This window comes from Physeter macrocephalus, chromosome 18 (assembly GCF_002837175.3).
Source record: "Physeter macrocephalus isolate SW-GA chromosome 18, ASM283717v5, whole genome shotgun sequence".
NCBI lineage: Eukaryota > Metazoa > Chordata > Mammalia > Artiodactyla > Physeteridae > Physeter > Physeter macrocephalus.
In genome coordinates, this window is record NC_041231.1 from 86,644,462 (window position 1) to 86,657,483 (window position 13,022).

At 41.3% G+C, this 13,022-nt stretch overlaps 1 protein-coding gene across 1 annotated transcript in view; it reads left to right on the forward strand.

Annotated features, from left to right (window-relative positions):
• Nucleotides 1–1,667: 1,667 nt before the first annotated feature.
• The window catches only part of ZSCAN31 (zinc finger and SCAN domain containing 31), a 284,613-nt gene continuing 273,258 nt past the window's right edge, over nt 1,668–13,022 (forward strand). Inside the window, exons 1-4 of the mRNA XM_055079583.1 lie at nt 1,668–1,700; nt 9,539–10,012; nt 10,824–10,974; nt 11,494–12,210. Coding sequence (XP_054935558.1) covers nt 9,632–10,012; nt 10,824–10,974; nt 11,494–12,210 — 1,249 coding nt within the window. The 5' untranslated portion in view covers nt 1,668–1,700; nt 9,539–9,631. The remainder of the gene's footprint in view (nt 1,701–9,538; nt 10,013–10,823; nt 10,975–11,493; nt 12,211–13,022) is intronic.

Here is a 13,022-nt window from a genome sequence, read left to right on the forward strand (position 1 = left end):
TTTTGGCTGCGTTGGGTCTTCATTGCTGCAAGCGGGCTTTTCTCTAGTTGTGGCGAGCGGGGGCTACTCTTCGCAGCGGTACGCGGGCTTCTCATTGCGGTGGCTTCTCTTGTTGTGGAGCACAGGCTCTAGGCGCGTGGGCTTCAGTAGTTGTGGCTCGCGGGCTTAGTTGCCCTGCGGCATGTGGGATCTTCCCGGACCAGGGCTTTTCATGAGTTATGCTAGAGGATAGATTTTGCTACATTATCTTATCATTCTTTCTAGAAAAATTTAAATTACAAAATTAACATTAAAAGACAGTCCAAGAATATAAAGACCATTTAGGAGAAAATTATTATAGAAGTGCATCAGGCAGTTAATTAATAAAAATATTTTATTATTTTTCTGACTTTCATGTTTGCGATGCTTTTAAGACTTTAAAATTTGTAATATGTGATTTTCCATTCCAAATGTCCATTTGCATACCTATGTTTCACCCAAATTATATATATTAGATCTCGTACTGTCTATATTTCTCTTTTAAACTTCTTGAGGGTCAAGATCTGTGTTCATTATTATTATAACCAGTCCTTAGAGGAAACCCTTGGCACAAAGAATGCATTCAAAGAGAATCTGTTAAATGAATGGATAAAAAAATAAATTCAACTTCTTAACATATATTATCTACCCCCTTCTCTCCACTACTGTGGCTACTGCCTTGATTCAGGCCCTCACTATATCTACCCTGGATTCTTGCAGTTGTCGCCTAATTGGTCTACCTGCCCGTAATCTCAAATCCTTCCAGTCTACCCTCCACACTGCTGCCATGGTAACATTTCTAGGGGCAAATCTGATCATATCAGCCCAAACTCTCTGGTTAGGGATCCAGGAACAGTAACTGCAGGTGCCCCCTGCTGTATATTCCCTTCTCCAGCTATCGAGATTTGCCCAATTTTCTGGATTACCTCACCCCATTCCTGATTTTATTCTTTTATTCCATCTCCGGAAATTCCTTTCTCTTGTTCTATTTCCCTTGTATTAAATACAAGGGCAAACTCCTACAGTTTCCTGATCTGCTCCATTAGTTTTCCTCTTTGGCCTAATACGTACATTTGTCTTCTAAGTACTTACACGGCATTTACTATGGTCCAGGGACTATCCTAATCGATTTACAAACATTTACTTCATTTTTATTTCATTTCAGTACAAATCAGCTGTATATAGTTACTTGTTTCTGTGCCCGTGTCTCCTTCTAGACTGCGATTCTAGAAAACAGGTTGAGAGTTAAAAATGAACAAACAAAAAACCCCAACCACAACTACCATCTCTCCTCTGTGGTGTCAAAGGGACCAGAGTTAGGAGAGCGCCTCAGGAAGCAATGGGCGGTAAGTACCAGACTGAAGGAACTATGAAGTCCCTTTCGGCCCTAACATTTTGCATTGCTATGACCATCTGATTCCCAGATGCCGGGAGCCACTCCGTACAGAAATCTCGCTGGGTTTCCCCGCCTCGGGCTGGATTTCTGGTTCCGAGCCTTGTAATGAGGCAGTCATAAAGTGCATCAACCTCCGGAGCTCCTAGAGAGAACAGGATCGCGGAAAGGGCTGCTCAGCTTCAGCGACGGGGCTCGGAACGATGACGCACTTCCGGCCTTTGTGGTTTGTCGGTTGTACGGGCGGTGCTGCCCTCGCCGAGGATCCGAAGCTCCCGGGACCCCGAAGGTGAGTCCCAGGCCCCTCGTCCCGACCCTCCCGCCCCGGGAAGATTAAAGTCGGTGACTTGGGGTACACCAGGAGGGGACGTCTGCGCGGGCGTGGCCTCGCCATCCTCTCGCCGTCGCCTCGACGCAGGGCTGAAGCCCCAGTGGAGTAGAAGGAGGTCCCGCCCCTGCCCAGGCGGGGCTTTGTGGTCTTGAGCGGAGGTGGGGAGGTGGAGGAGGAGCGTCCGACTGGGAGTCCCGCTCCCTGTCAAAAGCCCGACTCCGTATATACCCATCACTTTTATTTAACAAGTGTTAACATTATACAGTATTTATCGCATCTATTTTTTCTTTAAATGTTTCGAAATAAATTACAAGCATCATGACTTGTCACCCCTAAATAGTTACTTATGTGCATCTCTGAAAATTAAGGACATTTTACATACATAAATCATAACCCCAATATCAACACACCCAACTAAACCTAAGGGCATTCCCTAGTATTACCTGACACCAACTTCATATTCAAATTTCCCCTCGTTGTCCTACAAATGTTTTTTGCAGTTGGTTTGTACCAACTAGGATACAATTAAAGACCATTCGTTGCATGTAGTTAAGTCTCTTAATTTAAAACAGTCCTATCCTTCCCCTCCCTTCTTCCCATCCTATTGCCTGGTTGAAAGACTTGCCAGTCGTCCCGTAGAGTATCTTCACTTCCGGATTTGCCTATTTCCTTGTGGTATTTAAGTTGTTCCTCTTTTCCTTGCCTTTGTGATCATTTTTCCTTTGGAATTTATTTTGCAACACAGGTGGTTTATGATTTTCATTATCTCTTCGTTGTGCTGATATGCTAATATGCTGAAGCTAATAAGAAAAACGCTCGGGAATTCCCTGGCAGTCCAGTGTTTAGGACTCCGCACTTCCATCGCAGATGTCGCGGGTTCCATCCCTGGTCAGGGAACTAAGATCCCGCAAGCCGCGGGGCGCTGCCGCGGAAAGAAAGGAAAACGCTCTTTATGCCACGTCATGTTTTAATTTTTTTAGTTCAATTAAGGGAGATGAGGACACATCAAATTCTGCAATTGTATCACTCTTTTATCATGTATTTGCTGCCTGACACATAATAGGCACTTAGTAAATATTTTTGAAGTGAATTCCTTTGCGGGTTACAAGTAATGCACTGAATTTAGGATGAGTTGTCCTACTTCCTCCAGGAGTGTACCTTATACACATCTTCGAGATTATGGCTTTTATTTCATTCTATTATAATTTTATCTCCATGAGTTATAGACTCCTGTGTATACCCAAGCTCTTAACACAGCTCCATAAATACCTGTCTAAAGATTAAAGCACTTTTTTCAAACAAAAGTTAAACTGTTTTGCCTTTCCGTTGTATTTTTAAAAGTTAAATTAATTTGATGAATACATTAACATTATACCTACGTGGCAGTCTTTTGGATCCAGTGCAATAGCCTCCACCACCACGCTTTCAACTTTTGCCTTTCCTGCTTCCACTCTCTTGCCTCCACCTTCATTCCCTCAGCTCGCCTACCATACAGTAGCAGAGCTTCTTAAAACGTAAACCCAGTCTTGTCACTTACCTTCCTAAAAGCCTTCAGTGGCTTTTCAGTGTAATTAGAATTAAAAAATAAACTCCTGTGCCCTGCATGATCTGGCTTGTCTTACCAGCCTAATTTTTGCCACTCTCCTCTCACATGGCTGTAGGCACTCTGCCTCCTTTCATTGTTTTGACCACACCATGCCCTGCCTCAGGGCTTTTGAACAGTTCTCCCCCTGTCCCCCACCTCTACTCTGCAGGGCTCAGTCCTTTTTGTTCTTAAGGGCTCACTTCTCACCATCCTATCTTAATAGGTCCTCCATTTATTTGATAACTCAGTGTCTTCACTACTAGAATGAAAGCTCTAGCAACACAGAGACTGGTTCTCTCTGGAACACAGCCAGGAGGCAGGACAGCAGAGGAAATCAAATAGGAAAACTTTGGTTAATATAAATGGCACTAAATTTACTGACTATGTTTTAAAAATACAAGAGTCTTAAACCATTTATAGAATTTAATTTCTTTCTATTGTAGAACTGAAGTCCCTGGTAGGACCAAGGTCTCCCTTTCCTTGCTGGCTGCCACTGTGGGACTGGTCTCAGCTTCTTGAGGCTGCCTGCATTCCTTTACTGGTGGCTCCCTCCATCAGCAAGTCAGCAATTGTGTATCTAATCCTTCTCATACTTCAAATCTCTGATGTCGTCTTCTGCTACCAGCCAGAGAAAACTCTGCTGTTATAGGAGTTATGTAGTAGGTTAGGCCCACCTAGAGATCTCCTAAGGTCAACTGATTGGTGCCTTAATTACATCTTAATTACACCTTTTATCATGTAAACTAACAACCTTAAGTGACATGATGACAATCATAGAGGATGGAGATCATGTTGGCGATCTTAGAATTCTGCCTACCACAGTTCCACTGTTTGTTTATCCTGCAGTTGATGGACATTTGGGTTGTTTCTAATTTGGAGCTATTTTGAATAAAGCTGCTCTGAACATTCCTGTAGTTTTAGCTTTTAGTGGATGAAAGCACTTGTTTCTTTGGGGTATATATCCAGGAGTGGAATTACTAGGTCATGGCGTACACATATGTTCAGCTTGTCAAAGAATGATGAGACCATCACTCAATATCTGAAATGAAAAGACAGCTGGAGAGATATGCTGACTAGGAACAGTCCTCACTAGGTACAGAAGAGATTGCTGCTCTTACACAGGCGTTTTGAGAAGCATGGAGTTCGGTGGGCTGACATCATCTCTGGGGGCTTGGTTTCATGGGACAAACTGTTGTTGATTAGTTGGCTCTCAGAGCTGTGTTTATTGGAACGAATCATTACAGATTGGCTGATTTTCAAAAGCTATGGGTTGCCACTAATTGATGGACTTACAAAAACATGTTCTCTGAAGTGAATTGTTGATTGATTGAACGGACCAGTTCAGGGCTATTTAATTAATTTTTATTGGAGTATAGTTGCTTTACAATGTTGTGTTAGTTTCTCCTGTGCAGCAAAGTGAATCAGCTGTACATATACATATATCCCCTCTTTTTTGGATTTCCTTCCCATTTAGGTCAGTTCTGGGCTACTTGATACCACAGCTGCAGAACTTTTTTTATTCTCAAGCTTTAAGAGATAGTTCTAAAGAATTTTCCAAAGTGGTTGTACCCATTAAACTATCATATTAATGTATGAGGATTCCATTTGCTCCAATTCCTTGCTGATTTACCCTTAAATTATAAGATGTGTATTTACTTTTAGAATTTATTTAATGAGGTCTGTTGTTCAGTATTTCTATTCTCCTGACAACAAGGGCCTTAATACACTCTTTCTACTGAATTGACCATCTACCACATCTTGTTATTATAAAGAATTTTAGTTTTATATTCTTCCCCTTTTAAGTAGTAAAACATTCTCATGTAAAAAAATTTAATAGGGGTTATCCATTGAAAAATTCCACATCATGCCTGCTCCCAACCAATCATTTCCCATCCCCAGAGACAGGTAATGTTGCTTGGGTATCCAATATATATATATATTTTTTCCCTTTTTAAAATACAACTGATAATATTTTTCACAGTGCTTCTTCACCTTGCTTTTTTCACTAAATGTATCTTGCCAGTCCTTTCATATCTGTACATAAAGAGCTTCCTCATTTTAAAAAACTGCATAGTAGTAGCCCAATATATGGATTACTCTAATTTATTTAACCAGTCCCATACTGGTGGACATTTAGGTTGTTTCCAACCTTTTGCCTCACAAACAGTGCTACAGTAAATAACCTTTTATGTACATCATTTTACATCTGAATGAATATATTACTTTACAGGAGTTTTTTTTCCATAATCATTTAAATTTATTGACACATTTTATCAGTTTTTGGACTTATGTTGTTTCCTCTGTTTCACACCTTCTCTCTGAGTTCACTTTTGTTTGCTGAACTACATCCTTTAGTTACTGTTTTAGGAAGGGTTCGTGGGTTGTAAATGGCTTCATTTTGCTCTATTTATTTATATTTGGCTGGGGGTAAATTCTGTGTTGACAGTCATTTCCCCACTCTGATTGCCTTCTGGACTCCATTGATGAGCACTTTGCTGTGTTTCCTTTGTGGGTAATCTGTCTCTTTTCCTCTGGTAGGTTTTAAGATTGTCTCTTTATCCTCAATAGGCTGCAGTTTCACTATATTATGTCTAGGTGTGCACTCTTGATCTGAGAAGTCAGGCCTTCATTTCTGGAAAATTCTTAATTTTTTTTCTCAACTATTATTTCTCAGTCATTCACTACAGTCTCATCTTCTTGAAGCTCCTGTATATTAATGTTGTATTTTCTTAACATTTTATATATACAGTATGTATATATATTTATGTATTATATATGTGTATATATATGAAAGAGCAGTTAAGAAGATATATATATGAAATATTCTCTCTTTCTTCTTAACTGCTCTTTCATATTTTTCATCTCCTGCTGCATTCAGAGTAAAGCCTTCAGTATTGTCTTAAAAATCACTGTTGTTCTTCAGCTGTGTCCGTTCTGTTGTTTATCCTCTAATGCATTTTAAATGTCAAAGTTTTTTCTTAAATCCTAAGATTTCTCATTAGTCCTTTTTTATATCTACCCGATGTTGCATTTTTTGCCTGTTTTGGTTTCATTATCTCATGTATTTCTCAAAATCACTTATTTAAAAAATTCCTTGGACTATAAAATAAATTTCATATCAAGTGAATTTCTATTCTGATGTGTTGATTATTTTTCTTAGGGTTAGAGTTATTCATGCATTTTGGAATTTAGTTTGTAGGTTTATTTTGTGTAGGCGCTTTCTGTTTTAGATTTCTCTCTCTTCTTCATTCAGTATTATATTTAAGACCCTTTCTGGGACTTACACCCAGTGTTTGAGTGTTGCTGCCCCAAGAAGTTCTTAGGGCGGGCAGACCTAGTATGGGGCCAGCAGCTTCAGGGCTTAGTTACTGCAGATGAGACTGGTCCTGTCCCTTGGCCCCTGGGTCCATAGTTTCTGATAAAGCCATAGCTTGAGTCAGTATCCTACAGTCTTTTTTTTTTCCTACCCCCTTTCATGAGTGTGGAAGTCCACTGAAGCCTCTAGCATCAGAAAATATTTCTTCCAAGATTTTCAACTGTCTACTGAATTTGGCCTGTGAATTCAATGGTTTATTTTGTTGGGTCTATTTCCTCTATAAAAAGAGGATATTCAACTTATTGATACTGCTTTGCTAATAATACCTGGTAGTTTTTTTAATGTTTAGCAATTGCTATGGGCCAGGTACCGTGCTAAGCTTTTTATATGCATTACCTTATATAATTATCACAGTTCTGTGAGAGGGGTGCTTTGGTCAGTCCCATTTTAGAAAGGCCACATGATTTGAACATTAGTCTCTACCTTGCAGTGCTTCTCTAAAGATGATTTTCAAGAACTCAGTCCTTTCAGTTTATCAGATGTGTATCAAGCACCAGAGGTGTCTGGGATCTGTAGCAGGTTGGGACATGGCTGGGAGAGGAGACAGGAGACAAGGGAGGACTAGCTGGGAACATAGGGTAACACATACAGATCCTGGGAGCAGAGGTGGCAGAGGGGAGAATAGGAAGAGTGCATTTTCTCTGCCTTCTCCCTTCCCTGCCCTTGCCATGGCTTGATGAAAGGAAAAGGGATGTAGATAGGGAGAATTCATTTATTTATCCAGAAAACAGGGATAAAGACAGAGTTCATGATGGCACAAGATCAGGAGGTAAATCCTAAGTCCACCAACTGTGGGGAGAGCAGCACAGCGAATGCAGAGGCTGCCCCACCTGGGGCTTTGGGTCTGTGAGGGGTTGCCTTTGGTGCTCAAGAGAAAAACCTGATCACCATGGTTTCTCAGTAGCGTTTAGGTGCAGTACCTATAGTCACAGAACAATTTTTGCTACATTTTTAATAATAGTGGAATCCAATGTAAATTCATAAGAATTCTCAGGCTTACAAGTCTTCCTGGACTGAAGACTCAACAAACCTGATACCCAGATGCTGCAGTAAGGAGTAAAAAAATAGAGTTGATGCTGGACATGGACAAAGAATAAGACCCACAATCTTTGTAACGCTCTCTATTCTTAACACTACAACACAAGTTGATGTGAATACTGTACTAAAGTCTGTCTCTCCCACTGCAAATCCCATAAAGGCAAAGACCAGGTCTGTTCCCTTTCATTGCTTTGACCTAAGTGCCCACACTATGCCAGGCATCTGGTAGGCACATGATATTTGAATGAATGGAATAAATACATTTTCCCCCAATAAAGTATAACTGAGAAACTTTCTCATTTCTCTCAGACCTTAATGATTCTATTAAAACAGGACTAAAGTCATATATAAAACTTAAATTCCACCGCTAAAGTAAACATTGTATCAGTGTAACCACCATTAAACCTCCCAACTTAAACTGCCACAACCCTACAGCATATTCTTACCATTTCCCTCCTGAATCTTACTCAATATTCCTTTAAAATAAAGGTCTAACTCTATGACAGTGAAATAAAAACCTTGATGACCCTCGGTTTTCCGTATCGTAAAGTCTAAACATCTTAGCCTAGGGTTCAGGGTTGTTCTCTATTCCGATGAAATGCATCTTTCCAACCTTATCTCTTGTCATGCATTTTCTGTCCACACCCTATACTCTGTAGTTCAGCTAGCAGGACCCCCTGCCTGTCCTTAGAGTCACTGTGCAGTGTAACCTTAAATACCTTTGATTCTGTTGTTTGCTTGGCCTGTGATGTTGGATCTCCTGCCATCACCCTTTCTCTGCCTGACAAATTTCTGTTCATTATTTTAGGCTTAATTCAAATGTACTTGCCCCTAAGCCACATTCTTTCACTGCTCCATACCCTGTCAGAATTATGTTTTTCCTGCTCATCACTCCCTAGATATTCTGTTGAAGCCTCTATATAGCACTCATCATTTGATTTTATGGCTAGTTTTATATGTCCTGTTCTTCCCCTAAAGCTACCATATATTGACTATGTGGCTTTAAAATCACTACAATTTATTTATTTTCTTGGAATAAGTACTTTATTTGAAATGGCTCAACAATCAGAAAAAATACAGAAGGTATTATTTTCCTTCCTGTCTTATTCTGAGTTACCTAGTTCCCTCCCCAGATGCCACCCCTCTGTATTAGTTTTTCATTGCTATAGTAATGTGGTGTAACAATTACAAATCTTTGGCAGCATACAGCAATAAACATTTACTTAGCACATGAGTCTGGCGTTCAGCTGATAGGGGCAGGGCTTACTTGTATATCTGCAGTCAGCTATGAGTCCTCCAGGCAGCTCTGCAAATCTCAGCTAGGCTCACTTACATGTCTGGGGATTAGCTGGCTGTTAGCTGACCTAGGATGGTCTCATCTGCCCCTCTGGGGTGATTTGGCTCTGTCCTGCATGCTTCTTATCATTTGAAAGCCAGCATATCCTCCTAGCAATTGTAGCAGGCAAGGGCAAGCAAGCCCAATCACACAAGTACTTTTCAAGTCTAGCTTGTATCACACTTGCTAGTATCACACTGGCCAAGTCAAGTCACATGGCTGAGCCCAGAATCACAGTGGGAGGGCACAACAAAGTACATGTCTACAGGGAAGGGTGAAGAATTGGGGTCAGTAATGTATTCTGCCATATGCCTTTTTTTCCAATTTCTAAATGTACAGAAGTAAAATACTATATATACCTTTTATTAACATAAATGATAGCATAATATTTATTGTTTTTATACTTTGTTTTTTTTCCCCATTACTTTTTAATTTCCATTAAGACATATTTTTCTCATCAGGTACATCCTCCTAAAGAAGGTTAAATCAGGGGATCTTAAATCAGTTACCCCTCTGCCTCAGGCTGGAGTGAGCCCTTCTAAGTTAATCCCAGAATGGCTTCAACAGGGGAACAGGATGGACTTAATATTGTGAAGGTGGAGGAAGACCCTATCTGGGACCAAGGAACCTACCTTCAGGAGAACAGCTTTTCTGGCCAGGAGGCCTCCCGCCAACTCTTTAGGCATTTTTGTTACCAAGAGACTCCTGGTCCCCGAGAAGCACTGAGCCGACTCCGGGAACTCTGTCATCAGTGGCTGAGGCCAGACACACATACCAAGGAGCAAATCCTGGAGCTTCTGGTGCTGGAGCAGTTCCTGACTATCCTGCCCGAGGAGCTCCAGGCCTGGGTGCAGAAGCACCATCCCGAGAGTGGGGAGGAGGCGGTGGCTGCAGTTGAAGATCTGGAGCAAGAGCTAAGTGAGCCAGAGAACCAGGTGAGAGGAGGAAGATAGGCTCCTGGACACAGAATATTAAATGAAGGGTGAAGTTTGGTGACCCAGGTTGGTTGGCTATAGCCTCATGTATTAGTTTTCTGTTGCTGGGTAACAAATTACCCCCCTCCCTAAGCTTTAATGGCTTGAAAAAACAAATATTATCTCCCAGTTTCTGAGTCAGGGTTTTGGGAGCCACTTAGGAGGGTCTCTCATGAGGTTGCTGTGAAGATGTCAACCAAGACTATAGTCCTCTGAAGACCTGACTGTGGCTGGTGGACCCATTTCCAAGATGGCTCACTCCCATGGTTGTTGGTAGGGGGCCTCGGTTCTTCACTGGCTGTTGGCGGGAGGTCTTTACCATGTGGGTTTCTCCTTAGGGCTCATTGAGTGTCCTCACAACATGTCAGTTGGCTTCCGCAAGAGACAGACAGAGAAATAGAGAAAGAGAGAATAAGGATGAAACCACATCCTTTTTACTACTTAGTCTCAGAAGTTATATACCATCACTTCTGCCATACATTCTATTCAGTAGAAATGAGTCATTTTAAGTACAGCTCTCACTCAAGGGGAGAGGAATTAATGGAAGGAGCGTCAAAGAACTTATGAACATATTTTAAACCACCATATCACGTTGGGCCACTCTTGTTCTCCCCCTTCTGCTTTTGGGTGTGAATTTAAACTCTGGGTCTTCCACTGTGCCATTGCTCTACAAAATGTCTCATATGGTTCCATATGATCTCTTTCATTGAGTATTAGCCTGGATTCCTGTAGTCCTCCTCTTATGAACCCAAATATACCTACCTGCCTTCAGGCCCCAGACTGTGAACATGGACATTCTGAAGTGCTGTCAGGGGATGCAGTGCATTTGAAGGCCAAGCAGGAATCAACAGCTCTCCAGGTTCAGTCCATGGTGACACAGCTCAAATGTGAATCTTTTGGGCCCCACAAATTTGGAGAACAAGGTAAGGACTTTCACGGGTCCATTCAGGGGATCTCTGGTAGTTCAGTATAGGGTAGTAAAGACTGTGGACTCTGGCACCAAATTGCCTGGGTTGGAATTTAAGCACTGCTACTTAGAAGCTATGTGACATTGGTCAGGTCAAGTAACCTTCCTGTGCCTTCAGTTTATGCATCTGTAAAAACGGAGATAATCATAGTATGGAGTCAGAGAGTTATTTGAAGATTTAATAAATTAATATAAATAAAACACTTAGAACAGTTCCTGCTTCCTAGTAAGCATTCCACAATGCCTGCTTGTGTACATCCTCTCTGGAAGCCTCACCTTCTCTGGGTGACCCCCTCCAGCCATTTCAGCAGGTGCTGATGACCCTTTACTCTGTTGGTCTCAGTATCTCCATTTAGGTCTTCTTTGGATTCCTAGAATGTGTGTGCTTGATATGGATCTTCCTGTTCCCCATCCTGTGGTTATACTCTTTCATAAAGGAAAGAGATGACATTGTTTGATCTATTTATTATTCTAGATGGTGAAACTGTACTTGAAAATCAGGACTTGGCATCGAAACAAGAAGTCTTAAAAGAAATGGGGCATATTGAGAATAGCAGACTCCAAAGAGATGTTCCTTTAGATTCTAAGTACAGAGAAACTTGTAAACGTGAGAGCAGGGTAGAAAAGCAGAGGGGACACCCCACTGGAGAGAGACGTCACAGGTGCAACGAATGTGGGAAAAGCTTTACTCAGAGTTCAGTTCTCATTCAGCACCAGAGAATCCACACTGGGGAGAAGCCATATGAATGTGAAGAATGTGGAAAGACCTTCAGCCAGAGGTCAGGCCTGGTTGAACATCAGCGGAGCCACACTGGAGAGAAACCCTATCAATGTAAGGATTGTGGGAAAGCCTTCAGTGCCAGCAATGGCCTCATTAGACACAGAAGGATCCACACAGGGGAAAAACCATATGAATGTGAAGATTGTGGGAAAGCCTTCCGCCTGAGCTCCTACCTTGTTCAGCATCAGAGGATACACACTGGAGAGAAGCGCTATCGCTGTAACGAGTGTGGTAAAGCCTTCAGTCAGAATGCGGGGCTTTTCCAGCATCTCCGAATCCACACTGGTGAGAAACCCTATCAATGCAGTCAGTGCAGTAAAAGCTTTAGTAGGCGAACACTCCTTATAAAGCATCAGAGAAGCCACACTGGAGAGAGACCGTATGAGTGTGATGAGTGTGGGAAAGCCTTCAGTCATCATTGCAACCTCATTAGACATTTTAGAATCCATACTGTTGCCAAACTGGACTAATCCCATGGACCACCAGGACACCTAAATGAGGTGATCTTGGAAAGTAAGATTTTCAAGTGGCTTATTTTGCTCTTATGAAATTTATTTTGCTTTGGAGTGTGTGGCTTTTCTGCAGACCAGGTGCTGCTGTCTCCTGGGTGGATGACTGTTGGCAGTTGCTTGGCAACCTCCTTCTTCCCTATCCCTTGGTTCATTTCTAACGATTTCTCTTAAAGGGACCAAATCTTACCTGGAGATAAATTGGTATGGAGGGGCCGTTATTGAGTAATATTTAATATTGAATAACTCTAAATGACTAGCAATTGTGTATACTTTTTTTTAAATAAAGATTGGGTACATTCAAAAGATATTCAGAGATGAATCTTTTTTTGGTAAAAGTGACATTTTAAACACAGTTAAGATTTTGGGGAATAAGAATCATTCCCATTCCCATAGGAAATCATTGCCACAGTCTCCCCAGGAATTTAATGGATGATTTCTTTGTTGCTTTCATCAGAATGGGTGGCAAACTCATTTATTAAGCAGCATTACCCATGGCGTGAAACCTATAGATTTGATGGTTTAGAAATCCATGTCCCATTTTGTTATCTAACTCCAAATTGCCAGTGCAGGTCATTACCATATTAAGGTTTCAATTTTTTTAATAAATAACAAATAAGATTACACTTTAAAACCTTTGCAGTGTGCCTGTTTTATTCATAGCCTTTTCTGCCACTGCCTTTTGAAGGCTAGTCAGCAACTTGGAGGGCCATT